Source organism: Botrytis porri (genome assembly GCF_014898465.1).
Source record: "Botrytis porri strain MUCL 3234 chromosome Unknown BPOR_014, whole genome shotgun sequence".
Lineage (NCBI taxonomy): Eukaryota > Fungi > Ascomycota > Leotiomycetes > Helotiales > Sclerotiniaceae > Botrytis > Botrytis porri.
The window spans coordinates 1242698-1260725 of NW_024066088.1; the positions used below are offsets into that span (position 1 = coordinate 1242698).

Consider the following 18028-nt stretch of genomic DNA (forward strand, 5'->3'; position numbering starts at 1 on the left):
CATAATTCTAATGTGAAGATCTTGAAGGTGCCATTATCGACATCATCAATTCATTATTTCCGACCAATTCAAAGATGAAGACTATTTCATCATAGAATATTGTGGATTGTGTGGTGAGCCAGAAGAATGCTCAAGAAGAAATGTTCTAGACATACTAGGTACCTACGCAGCTTCATGAGATGTCAGGATCAGATTTGAACCCTCTTTGAGAATCTAGAATTTCTTTTCTTAGCCAATCACATTACATTGACTTTAACAGGTTTATTTCGATACTGGATCTCACCACCGAATATAGCTTATAAGTCAAAATAGATATTCAATCATGAGACATGCAACAAACCCGTTTAATTGGGTGAGATGAAAGTGTAATGAAATTTTCGCTAAGTGAATGTGAAAAAAAACTCAAGATATGCAACAAGACTATCGAAAATACAAAGTAAAGCATGAGCACAAGTGCCCAAAATATTCTCAATCGAATAGTGCACCCAGGAAATATGTCCAGTAACCCCGTCCCTTCTTCTCCTCTTTCATCCTCTCTATTTCCATTCGCAGCAAATGCGCTTCATGCTTTACCTCTTCATATTTTTGCTCCAAGCTAATCCATTTTCCCAAGCTCTCTGCTGCATTTTGTCGAGCTTCATCTCTTTCCTTCTGCGTCAACTTCATCTCTTCAAATCCCACCTCTACAAATCGTTTCGCTTCATTCAATCCACTTAATCTCTCAGCTGCAAGTTGCAATGCATCATCTCTTTGTCTTTCTGCCAACTCCATATCTTCAAATCGCTTGGCTGCGACTCGTCTAGCTTCATTGATTTCCCCCATTTTTTCGCTCTGCCATTCTGTAACCTCAACTAAAAGTTCCTTTCCCTCATCTCGTTCTTTTTCCGCCTTCTTCTGCAGTTTCAAACTCGCCTCTGCTTGCAAAATCGCTTGATCTCTCTCCGCTTGCACAGATGCTACTTTCTCGCCTGCGAAAAGACTAGTCTTCCTCTTCTCTAACTTATTCAGCTGATAACGTGTCTCCCATAATTTGCGCTTGCCATCATCGTTTTCCTTCTCTATGATTTCGTACTTCGTCTTAGTTTCTGCGGCACTGAGAATTGCGTCATCTCTTTCCTTTTCTAAGATCAAGCTTTTTGATTTTTCCATCAAGAGTTGTTCAAGGAGATTGGAGCTTCGTTCCGTTGCTTCGTCTCGCTCTTTATTTGATTCGTCGTCTCTCTTAGTCATTTCACTGGATTCTGTGGATGAGCCATCCGTCTGAGACGAGGTGTGAGTAACCATACTACCCGTCGATCCCACCGGAGAGGAAGGGCGACTTTCAATAGGAGAAGTAAAAAGTGACTCGATTGGTGAATTAGGTTCGGATCTTTCAGGAGACTCTAGTTCCCAGGAATTCCGGTGGTTAAATCGTGGGTAATACGCTGGTCCAATATCGACAGAGGTAGGATAAGATGCGGATCCTGCTTTCTTGTAATATTTTGCGACATCCCTGGCGACGTTGGCGTGTATGGGTTCTCGAGAGGGGTTGTCGGATTCAGAAAGCGGACGGAGACGTAAAACTGGAGTACGGGAAGGGGATGGAGTTGACATTTTCGTTTGGGGTGAGATGAGATGTTGGAATTTTTGTGCACGAGAAAGAATTAAATGATATCGCTTCTCTTTATACTATTCACGATACGCAAATTACGAACTGCTACCACTTTTTAATTCTGCTTTTTCTTCATGTTTTGCTTTGAAACGCAAAAGTAGATCTATGTGTTGGGTTTGGAAAGGAAAAGAAAGACATTTTGGCACGCACTCTCTTTAACAATCATTATGAATCTAGATCGTTCGAAGTTCAAAGAAAAACATCGTCGAAACATCTAGAGAAATGAAGAGTGACAGAGAACTATCTCCTTCGAGATTATGGCGGCGAAGATACTATAGAACAGACATGAATGTTCAAGATGGAATAGAACATTACCGTCTTATTATCCAGAATTGGTTGGAGCAATTAGGCTTGAATGTCCAAGTTTTTATTGTGCAATGAAGTGCAACTTCAAGACAGCTTCACTCGAAACTGATCGAGGCGACAAAATTTAGCTCGAGATATGCCCCCGTTTCCGGGCTTCATGTAAATGCATGTTTTGGGTCATACGCTTTATACGTCGCGAGCATAGATCTTGGAGAATTACTAATTGGATGTAATCGGGAATGGTACAACATATCTCAATCTTTTCCACAGTTAATGGTTGTGAAAATAAGTGCCCTTGAAATTTTCGACCCCACTACCATTTTGACCATAACATGTACATCTTACATTTTTGATGTTCCCTCAAATCTATACCAACCCAATGCCACAATTGAATGCAAGCATCCTAAGAAACCTGAACGAATCCTCTCTTTTTCTTACTCGATCCATCGTCCTCCTCCCAAGTATCCTCATCCACATAATCCTTAGTCCCCATATCCTTTACTCTCTCTCCAGTAATCTTCAAAGCTGCCAAATTAAATCCCATCTCATCCTTCTGTCTCTTCAAACTCTTTCTCAAGTTCTCCTTAACACCATCTAACATAGTCCTCATGGTTTTACTTGAAACAATCTGTTTTTGATGTGTTTTCAACATGAAGAATAATATCCGACATGTCAGTGGTATGTTCATCTCTTTTTGGGCAAAAATATTTAAGAATGTGAAGAGCATGGGGAGAGTGGAGAATGGAAGAACGAGCAATGCGTCGTGAAGTGCTGCGGCTTTGATTTTCTGAAGGGTATTGAGAACATGTCTTTCGGCACTAATATTACCAAGAGCCATGAAAAGGAGGTTGCGGGCTGGAGGAGCGGTATTAGGATTAGTGGCTTTGGCAAGTTCATATTCAGCCATTAGTTCCAGATCGACAGTTCCAATCTCAAGGGCTTCGACAATCTTTTCTCCAGCCATCAGAGTCTCGGTTGTCTGTTTTCCAGCGGCTCCAACTTCATTATCATCATCTTCCTCGTTCTTATCAGGATTTAGAGATGTTGTCAAAGTTGATTCATATAATTCTTCTAACTCCTTCTCCTTCTCTTCCTCGAGGAATATTTGCTCGTCGGTTTGTTCCCATACTCGAATGCTTTTGTCATGACTTGCACTGACGAAGAAGTCACCTGTTCGACTGACTGCCAAAGCCCAAATTTCACCGTGATGACCATCTAATCTTTGGATTTGTTCGAATTTATCTCCATCCCAGTACTTAATCATTTTGTCCTTACTGGTGCTGAAGAAATGATGTCCATTGCCATCTTGACTATGTGGAACGAATGCAACTTGTAAAATACTGTCCTGATGTCCAAAGAATGCTTTATGACAATCTCCGAAATCGAGACCCCAAAGACGTATATTCTTATCAGCAGAGCAAGTAACGATGAGCTTGCTATCAAAAGAAATGTCCATGTTAAGCACAGGCAACTTGTGACCATACAAATTTAGGAAGAGCTTTAGAGAATCGACGAAGAACACCTTAACGGTATTGTCCAGGAGGGCCACAGCTAAAAGACGTGCATCTGGTGAGAATCTCAAGCTCAAAATATCATCTGATACTTTCAAAGTTCTGGTATGGACGAGTCGTAATTTTGGGGTTTTCCGTGTGGTTCCGGGAATCTCCTCCTGAATCACCTCAAAGTTCCAGAACTTGGCTGATTTGTCTGCACTTCCAGAAACCACAGAACGGCCATCTGGATGAACTTGTAAACTCCAAATAGCACCTTCATGTGCTTTGATACTTTCAATCATAGCAGTTGCAGTTACATCAAATAACTCCAGTTCCCCAGATTTTGTTCCAACCACTAGAATTTTATCTCCCGGCAGAAATGCACAGCATAGAGCATAGCCACACTCGAAACTTCGTATACAAGTTCCCTTGCGAACGTTCCAGATTTTGATACCACCATTAGATACTGATGCTAGCATCTTGTCGTCGGAACTCAATGCCAACGCTCTTATATCTGCTCTGTGACCTGGCATCTCGACCGATAATGTTCTTGAATAATCTGGCATTTCTTCGCTCTTCGATTTCTTACTTTTCTCTTTTGTGACTACAGTGTAGACCTCCAATTGATTGTTCGAAGTTGCTATAAGCAATTGTATGGATTTGGTGCCTTTAATGCGTACCCAATCGATGGATCGAACTCTACCTCCCGTTCTAACAATGACATATGGGACGAAAAAGTCTGTGATATCAGCAGTTGAGATGTCTTCGACCTTCTTATCCACTTCATCCACTTCCATAGCTGACTTCTCGGTTGCGGCCAGCTTTTCTCTTCTTCTCCTGCGCTTTCTTGCTAAGCTCTTCTTTACTTCCTCTTCTGATCGTATCCTCCATATTTCAACAGACTTTTCCGAACCATGAACTGAAAAGTAGTCTAAGCGTGGATGAAAACTAATTTCGAGTGCCCTATCTTTTCCTTGTCGATGTAAAATTCCTCTGCCCTGAAGATACCGAGCTTCAACTGCACCGTTCACTTGTTTCGATAACTTGTATAAACCGGCTGTGTCAATAGACCACACTTTCATTTCCCCATCGTTTCCAGCCGTAATAAACCCACTACCATCCGGTGAAGTGCCTAAAGCCCAGCATTCTCCATTTGTTTGAGCGACGTGAGTTTCGATACAGTGTTGAGATGTCATATCCCAGAGTTTGATGAGTGCATCCTTGCCAGTGGTGAGAAGAAATCCCTCAGATGAACTGTCCTCCACATCAACTACTTCTTCATCTTCACCAGATTCTTGTGACGCGCCGGGTTGAATGAATTGGAGTCCGGTTATCTGATCCTTGTGTCCTCTCAATTTGAACAAGCCAACCTCAGCGACCAGGTCCCACACAATAACATCTGTATCTCTCGAACCACTAGCTAGCCGGACTCCAGATTTATCGAATGCTAGTGTAGTAATCGCAGACTTGTGTCCATTGAATTTGACCAGGATAGTTGCGATTTTCGAGTCCCATAGTCGTATACTACCATCCTCGTATCCGACGGCGAAAATGTCTACGTCGGTTTTACTCTGGACAATGGCTGAAACTTGAGATTTACATTCATTGTCTCTCCATCGACTCAGAAGTGCTCCCGTCTTAATTTCCCAACATAATACCTCCTCATTGGCAGCTACTATAGCTCTTCCCGAACCTGTATTTCGACTCGAGACGCCGGCTCCATCTGTTGACCAAACAACGTTTGAAGTACTCGAATTGACAAGACCAAATGATTTCGAGTGCTCGTATTTCCTACAAGTCAAGCAGGTCAGCAATTGCTAATCGTCATTTATAATTTTGAGGACTTACAAGTAAGATTTAACCATATTTATAAACTGGCGCAAAGGTACTCATATGTATTTTGAGAACCAGAACTTTTTTTCTAACCTATGCGATAAAATTCCTTAGTGCTACCGATAAGCATGGGTTTCATGGGCTTAAAAGCAGCAGCGACCTGAGACGCTTCCACACGAGAACTCTCGAAGATATGATGCCGCTTTAATATACAAAGCTAAGCCACCCGGCCCACGTCGTCAGCAACCTGAGCTACCTACAACAACACAACAGGAGAGCAACAGCTTAATTCCCCATAGTGCATTAGTAGTACTGGAAACATCACAACGGGAAATTCAAGTCTCTCACACGCCACCATCATGCTTCTTCTCGATTACCAAAATGTACTCATTCAATCCGTACTCACGGAGAGATTCTCAGGGTTTGTGTAAACCTATATCCTAACGCTCGGCCAAAACTAATTCCAATCAGAGCACCACCGGTGAACATTGACCAAACTGTAGCCGATTTCGACGGTGTTACTTTCCACATCTCGACCCCTGAAGCAAAGACAAAAATCCTCGTTTCCATACAAGTTAAATGCTACGATGAACTTGTACGATATGGCGCTCAGCAGGTTCTTGAGCGTGAATATGGTCCATACGTTGTTGCGCCGGAAAGTGGTTACAACTTCTCGGTGCAAGTTGATTTAGAAAGTCTGCCAGAAGAGAAGGGTATGAATGCCAGTCATTGTGTATGGCATATGCTGATGCAATCTATTTTCCAGAAGCCCGAGATGATTTGATTAGACGTATATCCTTATTGAAACGAAATGCCATGGCTGCGCCATTCGAGCATGCCTTCACCGAATTCCACAAATTACAGGAGGAAGCATCGAAGTTCACATCCGAGGAAGCTCCCCAAGGTGTTGGAGAAGGTGGAGATGTTATGGCAATTCATTACCGTGATGAAGAAGCGATTTATATCAAGGCTAGTCACGACAGAGTCACTGTTATCTTCAGTACAGTGTTTCGCGAGGAGACAGATAGAGTATTTGGAAGGGTCTTTATTCAAGAGTTCGTAGATGCCCGAAGGAGAGCTATTCAAAACGCTCCTCAAGTATTGTTCAGAACCGACCCGCCATTGGAGCTTCAAGGAGTTCTAGGAGTAAAGGACAATGGCAGTGGAGATATTGGATATGCTACATTTGGTAAGCTCAAATACTCTTCCGTGGTACCGCAAGCTTCTATTTCATCCTGCTAATTCATAAAGTTTTATTTCCACGTCACCTCACACTTCAACGAAGAGATGAAGTTATTTCCCACATCCAAACCTTCCGTGATTACTTCCACTACCATATCAAAGCATCAAAGGTACTTTCATGACACACGGCCAATTCATGATTCAGTATTAACTTCTCCTAGGCATACATTCACTCTAGAATGCGTACACGTACTGCAGACTTCTTGCAAGGTGGGCTCTTATTTCTGAAGAGTAGATGTTGCACATTACTGACGATGAGTAGTTTTGAGAAGAGCACGCCCAGAGAACGAAGAGAAAGAGAGAAAGACAGCTACCGGACGCACTTTCAAGGTCCAGGGTTGAGGATAGAAGACAATTGGGAGTTTGGGGTAGGCGATTGTATGACAACGAAAATTGAAATTGAGCGATATTGCATACCACAAAACTTACAGGAGTTCTTGTCTTGTGAGTTGATACCATCTTGAATATCTTGTGATTTTGGCGTGATTCTTTGACACATCCCCTTTTGATTTGTCTATCTATTATTACGCTTCTCAACTTGGATCGATCGAATTTCAATGTGAGAACCCCGTGGAACAAACATCAGGTAAATATACTCACTTCATATGGATAAGATTCATAAAGCCCTCAATAATTATTCCATTGAGCAGATAATAAGTGAGCATTGATACTGGTAGAAAGGACATCTGCTGAAACTGGGAAATCATAATTCACGTGACGCATGCATCAAATTTGAGCCTCGTGTGGCGGTGGCTAGCAACACGAACTACCTAGTGCTGCCCAGGCTATCAAAGCTACTAGGTACCTTCTCGATTACAAAATCAGTACAAAATTATACCATCCAAACACCAATGCGCATCACCACAACGCGCGAATATGTCCGACACCGACTTCGAGACGATCAGGAAGCTACAGGCTGAGAGGAATGCTGCCTCTGCTGGTAAGAAGGGATCGAAGACATTTGATCCATCAAGTCAGCGAACTGATGTTTCCACCAAGGCCTCCTTAACAGAAAGCTTCGATACCAGTCTTTATGAGCGCGATGGCGGTGATAAATTCGCAGGTTATAATACTTCCATCGCAGTGGCAGATGGTGATGATGATGAGATGGAGGAAGCTGATACCAGCCGAAGATTGGTAGGCCAATACACAGCTTCTAAGGAACAGATGAACGAATTCGCACAGGGTAATGGGGTCGAGGAGGAAGATATTCTCTTAGGGAGAGAGAAAAGTGCACGAATTTCCGATCGCGAAACCGATTACCAAAAACGTCGGCACGATCGAGTCTTGACTCCTACAAGAGCTGATGGAAATGCTGAAAGCTACAGAGATGTCATGGCTAGGAGAGAACTCGAGCGAGAGGAAGAGAGAGTCAAGAAAGCCATTGAGGAGAAGAAGGCGAATGGCGAAGTCATCCACCATACTGCAACGCTGGTCAAGGAAGGTAGTGGTTCTCCTGGTAATAAGGAAAACGACGAAGCTGGTTCCACGGAAGCTGTCGCAAGTGGTCGCAAAAGAAAGAAGAGATGGGATGTTGGCACTGAGGAAGATACTAGCATGGCTCCACCATCAGCAGAGGGTAAAACCAAACGTTCGAGATGGGATCAAACACCAGCTGTCGGGGGCGCTGCGGTTGACGAAACTCCTAGGAGAAGATCTAGATGGGATCAAGCACCTGCTGCCACCCCTATGGGCAATCAAGGATTAGTAACACCAATGCATCCATCACAAATGGGCGGTCCATCTATACCAACTACATTCGGAACTGATATATCATCGAGAAATGCGCCGCTTTCAGATGAGGAACTTGATATGATGTTACCATCTGAAGGCTACAAAATCTTAGAACCTCCACCAGGTTACGCTCCAATACGAACTATTGCGCAAAAGGTCATGTCTACACCGTTACCTACTGGCGGATTTATGATGCAAGATCCAGAAAGTGGAAGACAATTAGCAAAACAGCTCCCAACAGAAATACCCGGCGTAGGAGATTTACAATTTTTCAAGGCGGAGGATATGGCATATTTTGGAAAGCTCACAGATGGTAGTGATGAAAATTCTATGAGTGTGGAAGAACTTAAAGAAAGGAAGATTATGAGGCTCTTACTCAAAGTCAAGAATGGAACTCCCCCTATGCGAAAGACTGCTTTGCGTCAACTCACGGATAACGCAAGACAATTTGGCGCTGGACCATTATTCAACCAAATCCTTCCATTGCTCATGGAAAAGACACTTGAAGATCAAGAACGCCATTTATTGGTTAAGGTTATTGATCGCATCCTCTACAAACTTGATGATCTTGTCAGGCCTTATGTTCACAAGATTCTGGTCGTCATCGAACCATTGCTTATCGATCAAGACTACTACGCTCGAGTGGAAGGTCGAGAAATCATTTCCAATCTCAGTAAAGCGGCCGGTTTAGCTCACATGATCAGTACTATGCGACCAGATATTGATCATGTTGATGAATATGTACGAAATACAACTGCTAGAGCATTTGCTGTCGTCGCTTCCGCACTTGGTATTCCCGCACTTCTTCCTTTCTTACGAGCAGTATGTAGAAGTAAGAAATCGTGGCAAGCAAGACATACTGGTGTAAAGATTGTTCAACAGATCCCTATCTTAATGGGTTGTGCTGTGCTTCCTCATCTAAAAGGTTTGGTTGATTGTATTGGTGGTAATCTTAATGACGATCAAACAAAGGTTCGAACTGTTACCAGTTTGGCAATTGCAGCTTTAGCAGAGGCAGCAAATCCATATGGTATCGAGAGCTTTGATGATATCCTCAATCCATTATGGACCGGTGCTAGGGTTAGTATAAATTCTCCCTTCTATCCCAAACAATTAAATAACATCCCACTGACTCACAAATAGAAACAACGTGGAAAAGGTCTTGCTGGTTTCTTGAAGGCCGTTGGATACATCATTCCTTTGATGGATGAAGAATATGCCAACTACTACACAGGACAAATCATGGAAATTCTATTGAGAGAATTCTCATCTCCGGATGAGGAAATGAAAAAGGTAGTACTTAAGGTTGTTTCACAGTGCGCCGGTACCGATGGTGTAACAGCAGGGTACCTAAAGGAGAATGTGTTAGATGAGTTTTTCAAGAGCTTCTGGGTTCGAAGAATGGCATTAGACAAGCGGAACTATAGACAAGTGGTTGAGACTACTGTCGATCTCGGCCAAAAAGTCGGCGTTGGCGAGATTGTGGAGCGTATCGTCAATAACTTGAAGGATGAAAGCGAAGCATATCGCAAAATGACTGTGGAAACCATTGAGAAGGTTATTGCTAGTCTCGGTGCTGCAGACATTGGTGAGAGACTCGAAGAACGACTTATCGACGGTATTCTGCACTCTTTCCAGGAACAGAGTGTCGAGGATATCGTTATGTTGAATGGATTTGGAACTGTGGTCAATGCTCTTGGTACGAGATGTAAACCATACCTCCCCCAGATTGTCAGTACCATTTTGTGGCGATTAAACAACAAATCTGCCACTGTTCGACAACAAGCGGCGGACTTGATTTCTCGTATCGCAATGGTTATGAAGCAATGTGGTGAAGATGCTTTGATGGGAAAGCTAGGTATCGTTCTTTACGAGTATCTCGGTGAAGAATATCCAGAAGTTCTTGGTTCTATCCTTGGTGCCTTGCGTTCTATTGTCACTGTGGTTGGTATCAATCAAATGCAACCTCCAATTAAGGACTTGCTTCCTCGACTTACACCAATTCTACGAAATCGACACGAGAAGGTACAAGAAAATACCATTGATTTGGTTGGTCGTATCGCCGATCGTGGTCCTGAGAGTGTTAATGCTAGAGAATGGATGAGAATCTGTTTCGAACTTTTAGACATGCTCAAGGCCCACAAGAAAGGTATTCGTCGTGCTGCCAATAACACATTCGGTTTCATCGCCAAAGCTATTGGACCTCAGGATGTTCTCGCTACTCTACTAAACAATCTCCGAGTTCAAGAACGTCAATCTCGTGTCTGTACAGCTGTGGCAATTGGTATCGTCGCGGAAACTTGTGCTCCATTCACAGTTCTCCCAGCTTTGATGAACGAATACCGTGTTCCCGAACTTAATGTTCAGAATGGTGTTCTGAAGTCACTTTCTTTCCTCTTCGAATATATTGGTGAGATGGCCAAAGATTACGTTTATGCCATTACGCCTTTACTCGAAGATGCATTGATCGATCGTGATCAAGTTCATAGACAGACTGCCGCCTCTGTTGTGAAGCATGTGGCATTGGGCGTCGTTGGTCTTGGTTGTGAAGATGCTATGCTTCATCTTCTTAACTTACTATACCCCAATTTATTCGAGACCAGTCCGCACGTTATTGATCGTATTGTCGAAGCTATTGAGGCTATCAGAATGGCAATTGGACCGGGTCTTGTTCTTAACTACGTCTGGGCTGGTCTATTCCATCCCGCACGCAAAGTTAGACAACGTAAGTCACTTTTCTCAAAATTTTATATATCTAAAAACTTGATGCTGACTATATGATTAGCTTATTGGACGCTTTACAACAGCGCTTATGTATTATCGGCCGATGCTATCGTGCCTTACTACCCAAACATGGATGATGAGAAGATGGATAGGCCTGATTTGGCAATTGTGATATAAAACTGGCATGCGATGATTTGAACATGGAGGATTTGGTTTTTTGGGCATACGTGTGTACATTAATTATGATAGCGGCTCGAGCGGGTATAAAATGTCACTTCGTTTATTTCGTTAAGTTGCAAAAGTACTGGGAGATGTGAAATTGAATGGAATGATAACTTGTGATGAAACTAGGGTATAAGGGACAATGGCATCATTCCGTAGATACAGTACAAATTCAATTGCTTTATGATTAGGCCGGACATTCGAAAGCATCAAAGTAGATGGAGGGGTTGTAATATATTCTCTAGATTTCTGAAATATAAAACAATTTTGTTCTTCGTAATCAAGACAATCAATCGACAGTGTTGAAGTAAAAAAGAGGTTGAGAGGGGATAGTGATACAGTATCTCGATTCCCTAGATCCAATAGAATTCTCCTTTGTAATCAAACCAATCATTCGAAGGTTCTCTTAAAAGTAGATATTATGACACACTTTTCAATGCATGAATCTGATTGTGAAAACAAGAAGATGCTTGGATCATTTCAAGTTCAAAGTAACAAGTCAGATGGTGCTATGCCCCAGAATAGTTTTCCTTCCACATGCTATTCCACATATAAGTCTTGGACAATCAAATTAAGGTACCGGTACACATCAAATTTACTCTTTCTTGTTGTAATGTATATCGGGCTGATATTTAGCAAATTCAAGTGTCCAAAACCAAATCAAAATCAAAATCATCCCTCTCCAAGATCCAATAATAATTCAATCCTTAAAGATTTAAGAGAGAAATCAGTATTTAATGGAGATTTGTTTCAAAATGGATTGCTCTTTTCTGAAGGATTTCTTTCAGTCTCGATTACTCAAATATCACATTAGCGTTCTAGCACTACTCGTAGATTTATATAAGCACCAAGTCCTGATTTCGTCTAGTGCTCGTTCATTGAAATACCGAGTACATGGTACACACATCCTTTACCATCTGACGGCTATCCCTTACTCGTAGTTCTATGGCAAGATAGCTACCGGTACTTACCACACATTTTGCAATATATGTCGACCTCAAGCCGACTCCATCAATCTCCCCGCATCTTCGATGTCACTGCGGGGGAGATGCTTGTCAAGCGAGCTCAACGATCTAAACGGGTTAAGCGGGCTTTCCGAGCCTCCATACTAGCTTCTCCACGAGCCTTCGCAATGACATCTATTCCATTTATATGGACGAAAAATGGCGGTATGGCCCCACAGAATTGTCTGGGTATAAAAAACCAAAGGGGATCACCATTGAATAAGATGAACTAAATCATACTTTCGTCCATTGTTATACCGAAATCTGCGAGAATTGAAAACGAGATGACATATTCTTGGTCAATTCGAAAAGGATATAAAGCTAGAATGGAGGAAGTATACCAAATGCTGATTGCCTTTAAGCAGGAAGCTTTTGGTCTTCAATCTTGGTCAAATTCCCTATGGGTTCTTCACACATATCCGTTTAGTCTTTTGTCGAAAATACTCACGATGATTTTCTCACATTTCTCTATCAGTCTTCTTAGCTTGTATGTGGTATCAGCTAAAGCTATACCATATGAGGATTACATTCTTACACCAAATTCTCGAACCCTAACACCTGTGTCAGTATTCAATATCAATGGTTCAGTTACCAATGCAGAAGCCTTGACCGCTACTGGATCCTCAAATCCAGCAACAGTCGGTCCCTCTTCGGCTATCACCTACGATTTTGGAAAGAATATTGCTGGTATCGTCTCTTTCAATGTTGGAACCATCGACGGAGATGGTGATCAATTCATTGGAATCAGTTTCACCGAGAGTTCGTTGTGGATTAGCGATAAAGGATGTGATGCTACGGCCGATGGAGGAATCGACGAAGCTTTATGGTACTCAGTCACCAGTGGCGGCTTTTATCAAGCGGAAAAGAAACAACAACGTGGTGGATTTAGATATCTAAACATCTATCACAATACCACCGGGTCGGTCGAAGTCTCAAACCTGACTATACAATACACTGCTTTACCTCACAAAGCAGAAAACGAACTCAGAGCCTATACGGGCTACTTTCACTGCAATGACGATCAGGTTAATCGAGTATGGTACGCTGGTGCCTATACTAATGATATGTGTACTATTGATCCTACAACCGGGGACTCTCTAGTACATTTAGGCGAGATCACTTCAAATAGTACTATCACAGAACCTGTAACATGGTGGAACAACTACACCATTGCTAGTATGTTCTTCTGCCCTTGTTCCGAGAGTAATACTGACAAGTAATTATCAGATGGTACCAGTGTTCTTACTGATGGAGCCAAGAGAGACCGTCTTGTATGGCCAGGAGATATAGCAATTTCAGGTCCCTCAGTCTTCGTTTCAACTAACGACATGACAACCATCAAAAATTCTCTCGACTCATTATTAGTACTTCAAAATTCTTCTGGTGCACTACCATATGCCGGAATTCCATTTACCACAGTAATTTCAACCTGGAGTTTTACCTATCACCTGCATTCACTGATCGACATTCACGATTACTATCTATTTACCGGCGACGAAGATTATTTGAAAGAACATTGGGGACAATTCACATTAGGAATGAATTACTCCTTAAGTTTCATCGATGAGACAAAAATGGCCAATCTTCCTGCAAATAACCCTGATTGGTTACGAGTTGGTATGGGTGGTCATAATATCGAGGCAAACTCTATTCTTTACTATACACTCAATCTCGGCACAAAACTCGCGAAAGTCCTTAATGACTCTTCACCTACCACTTCAAAATGGCCAGAATACGCTGCTGGTATCAAATCAGCCGCAAATGTTGCACTATGGGATAACACAACGAATCTGTTTAGAGACAATGATACCCTTCCATTAACAACACTCTATCCACAAGACGGAAATGCATGGGCAATATTCTCTGAACTTGTATCTACTCCCGCCCGAGCTCTCCAAGTCTCCGATTCCCTATCTGCACGCTGGGGCAAATATGGAGCTCCCGCCCCCGAAGGCGGCGGTAACGTTATATCCCCCTTCGTCACCAGTTTTGAAATCCAAGCACACTACATGGCTGGCAGAGCCGAACGCGCTGTCCAATTAATCAAATTCATGTGGGGAGATTTCATGCTGGATGATCCACGTATGACGAATAGTACGTTTATCGAAGGATACTCTACAGATGGTACTCTACACTATGCACCATACACGAATGATCCACGAGTATCTCATGCGCATGGCTGGAGTACGGGACCAACTTCTGCTCTGACATTCCATGGTGCGGGTTTGAGAGTTACAGAGGCAGCGGGAAAATCTTGGAGCATAGCACCTAATTTGGGAGGATTAACAGATATAGAAGCGGGATTTGAGACGACGCTCGGTAGTTTTGCGGTTAAAGCGTCGGGCAGCTCGGGGAGATTGGACAGTATTGAAATTACGACTCCGAAGGGAACAATGGGTTCGATCAGCGTGCCATATACAAATCAAACGGCAACAATGAGTTTGCAGAGTAGAGATGGAGAGGAGGTTGCTATGACCCGGCAAATTGCCGCTGGTAATGCGACGAGTGGGAGGTATGTGCTGGAGAATGTGGAGGGGGGAAATTGGACTGTAACTTTGTGCTATTAATCTTGGATTACTTTTTAGAAATATAATTGTAACTACATATTTGTTTGATATCATTCGGGTTTTGAGTATGGTTCTGCACATGGTGATGGTGATGGTGAGCTAAGTGAGTCCTGACTTGATCTGATATGAGGCTTATTGTGAAGAAGTGATCTTCTGAGAAATACATTTAAAATAAGTTCAATGTTGTTAAGGGATTGAATATTCCAACTTTCTTGACTGTTAAACTGCAGTCCAGACTATTGGATACTCTAAGATAACTTGGGTGGAATTTATATATATATATATTGTTTGGTTTGGGGATTCAGAGATTGAATGGGAGAGGAATTGACGGCTAGGCTCGGAACGTAATGCGTGAGGTATAAAGTATCTTTTTTTTACGTGTGCTGAGTAGGTAGTATTTCTTCATGGGCACTTTGTCTGCCATATGAATCTCAAGTATCAGCTATTAATATTCATAACCCCTTCTTGATTGTCCGACTATAAATCAAATGTCTCCTTATAAGTTATAACTAGACTTCCATTGTCAGGTCGTGGTTCACATGTTACACTACCCACGCTTTCATCAAACTTTACACTGTATATGGAACACAAACACAAACACAAACACAATAGGAAGCTACTATTGAAAAGGTATCATATATCATTAAAATCAGGGGATATCATTTCTATTACATATCAATCATTACTCGTCCGAAAATAACCTTTCCTTCATATCTAACCATGTGTTCATCCGACTTTTTTATACAATCATCTTATCTCATGTCAATAAATCATGATCCAAAATATAACCTTCCTTTGAATCATTCCATAAAGCATTAAACCGTCCCCTATGACAAATTCGTCATATTTGTAACGAACATACCATTCGTCATCTACAAAGACTCAGGTTGCATCAACTCCTCATGCTTCACATTTCCCATTCCACCCTCATCAGACTTAAGTCCATTCTCCTTTCTGAAGATATCACTCTCCGAAACAGGAGAGAAGACTTTACCCCATCGTCCATGAATGAAATCATCAGCAGTAACCATCGAACTTCTCAAGTTCTCCTTGACCAATTGAGCAGTAGGTTGACTGAAAATGACATCAATCTCCTCAAGCGTCTTGTTCTTAGTCTCAGGCATGAAAAGTACTTGGTAAAACCAACCAACGATTGCAATACCACCATAGAAACCCAATGTCAAACCAATATTCGACATGGCCTTTTGCATTTCAGCAAAGAAGTATGTGACGAGGAAAGAACAGAGGAAGAGCATGGTATCCGAAGTCTCCATTCCGTAAGAACGGAGGTAGGTAGGGTAGACCTCGGAAGGTATAACCCAGGTAAGACAGGCGTAGGAACCGAAGAAACCTTCGTAGAGGATAAGACCGGTGATATATGTACCTTGCGAACCGGCTTTGTTGCTTAATGGAACCAGGTATGAACAACCGATGATGACAAGACCGATGAAGAAACCGGGAAGCATAGCAATAGCCCAGAAACGACGACCAAATTTCTCCATGTAGAGAATGGCGGGGATGGTACCGATGAGAAGGGCTCCACCTCCAACGAGCGACATGAAAACAGCTTCCTTGTCGTTGAATCCAACTTGTTGCATAAGTGTGGCCATGTAGTATTGAATAGCGTTGATACCAGTGAATTGTCCCAAGAAAATCATGACATTTGCGTAAATAATCGCACGACGAGCACGAGGAACAGTAATGAAGTCGAGCCATGCGAATCTCTTACGAGCACCCTCCATCTCACGCTCAGAATCAACAGAATGTTTCATGACGAAAAATTCCTTACGAGCAGCTTCATCTGTACCACGAATACGACTCCAGACACCCCAAGCATCGGCAGTACGTCCTTTATGCATAAGGAAACGAGGAGATTCGGGCATGAAGAGAATACCAACAAGCATGATTGTGGAGAAGACGAGTGAAGATCCCAACATGTATCTCCAACCACCAGACTTGACACCAACGAAAATGGCAGCGACGACATAACCGAGAACTTCTCCGAGAGCAATCATGAATTGGTACAGCGAGACTAAGTTTCCACGATATTTGGGTGCGACGGATTCTGCGACGTAGACAGGGACAGTTCCACCTTCGAGACCAACACCAAGACCAAGGATAACACGTCCAGCCATCATCATGCCAAAGTTGACAGCACCGGCTTCGAGTGCTGCTCCGACTGTGTAAAGGAATAGAGACCATACGATAGCTTGTTTTCGTCCGACGGCTTCGTTCAAGGGTCCGAGCATCAACGCACCACCGACGGCACCTAGTGGTACACCAGAACTGACCAAACTAACTTGTTTTGTGTTGAGTTTAAGCGAAGCTGGCATGTATAGATTTGCTCCCGAGATTAAAGATTGATCGATACCGGAAAGAAGACCTCCCATAGAGGCAAAAGCGACCAATAACCTGCACAATACTAGTTAGATATTTGCTTAAATCTCTTGCACAAAGATACATACCAAGTATAATGTCTAGGGTCCTTGAACTTCAACTGGAATACGTCGGAACGAGATTTGCCTCGAGCTGTAACCTCTGCTTCCAAATCTTGTACTTCGTTATCGATGGTTTCCATGTCACCTGCGGCAGCAATTTGGAGAGCCTCCCACTCTGAGACCCTTCGGCCAATATGACCAGGACGAGCTGTAGCTGCAGCTGCACCCTTCTCATTACCGGGATCTGATACATCTTCATCGCTCATCTTAGCTGGTGTGTTATAATGAGAAGAGCTGACATCTTCATGATTGACGACCTCCTTTGTGGGGAGATCTGACATGATTGTGAATTATATGATGCGTTTTAAATAATACTCTGTAGGAGAAAAGAGGATATGAGGGAACTGTCCACTCAGTGATAAACTTGAAGATCCCTTCCAAAAAAAATAGAAGGTGCAAAAAGAAATTAGAGTGGTACAGAAAACGGATAAATGCAGAATGTGTGAGGGGAATGAGCGAAGATATATGATTTGAAACCCCGGGGCATCTCAATAGCCATCATGTCCCAAAGTTGCAACCGAACAACATTCTCTTTGAGGATTAAAGTTTCCTACTTGTCATATGAGAGCCTACCTGTTACTTTTACCTATTAAGGAAAGGTGGTAGAAGGATTTCATGTCGACATTGGGTTCTTTCCGCAATCTTAGGGTAGTGAAAGTCTGAAAGTTTGGAACGAATTACCAAAACAGGTGTCCATCCGATTGAGCCATTTGTATCATAGGACTAGATTCTTAAATTCCTGAATGAAATTTTG

At 42.5% G+C, this 18028-nt stretch overlaps 6 protein-coding genes across 6 annotated transcripts; 3 read left to right on the forward strand and 3 right to left on the reverse strand.

Moving 5' to 3' along the window:
- Positions 1-468: 468 nt before the first annotated feature.
- Positions 469-1593, reverse strand: EAF01_009688 (uncharacterized protein; the record flags this gene model as incomplete). The annotated part of the gene is made up of 1 exon (XM_038917944.1): positions 469-1593. One exon carries the CDS (start codon positions 1591-1593, stop codon positions 469-471), a length of 1125 nt encoding a protein of 374 aa, XP_038766753.1.
- A 767-nt stretch (positions 1594-2360) lies between these two features.
- EAF01_009689 (uncharacterized protein) lies at positions 2361-5315 on the reverse strand (the record flags this gene model as incomplete). Its single annotated transcript, XM_038917945.1, has 2 exons — positions 2361-5241; positions 5299-5315. The coding sequence occupies 2 exons, from the start codon at positions 5313-5315 to the stop codon at positions 2361-2363; spliced, it is 2898 nt and encodes a 965-aa protein (XP_038766754.1).
- A 327-nt stretch (positions 5316-5642) lies between these two features.
- On the forward strand, positions 5643-6867 carry EAF01_009690 (uncharacterized protein; the record flags this gene model as incomplete). The annotated part of the gene is made up of 6 exons (XM_038917946.1): positions 5643-5704; positions 5755-5996; positions 6050-6472; positions 6535-6635; positions 6687-6735; positions 6788-6867. 6 exons carry the CDS (start codon positions 5643-5645, stop codon positions 6865-6867), a joined length of 957 nt encoding a protein of 318 aa, XP_038766755.1.
- Positions 6868-7401: 534 nt separating this feature from the next.
- EAF01_009691 (uncharacterized protein) lies at positions 7402-11160 on the forward strand (the record flags this gene model as incomplete). The annotated part of the gene is made up of 3 exons (XM_038917947.1): positions 7402-9339; positions 9403-10984; positions 11045-11160. 3 exons carry the CDS (start codon positions 7402-7404, stop codon positions 11158-11160), a joined length of 3636 nt encoding a protein of 1211 aa, XP_038766756.1.
- A 1498-nt stretch (positions 11161-12658) lies between these two features.
- Positions 12659-14776, forward strand: EAF01_009692 (uncharacterized protein; the record flags this gene model as incomplete). Its single annotated transcript, XM_038917948.1, has 2 exons — positions 12659-13385; positions 13437-14776. The coding sequence occupies 2 exons, from the start codon at positions 12659-12661 to the stop codon at positions 14774-14776; spliced, it is 2067 nt and encodes a 688-aa protein (XP_038766757.1).
- An 872-nt stretch (positions 14777-15648) lies between these two features.
- On the reverse strand, positions 15649-17555 carry EAF01_009693 (uncharacterized protein; the record flags this gene model as incomplete). Its single annotated transcript, XM_038917949.1, has 2 exons — positions 15649-17188; positions 17242-17555. The coding sequence occupies 2 exons, from the start codon at positions 17553-17555 to the stop codon at positions 15649-15651; spliced, it is 1854 nt and encodes a 617-aa protein (XP_038766758.1).
- Between the last annotated feature and the right edge of the window lie 473 nt (positions 17556-18028).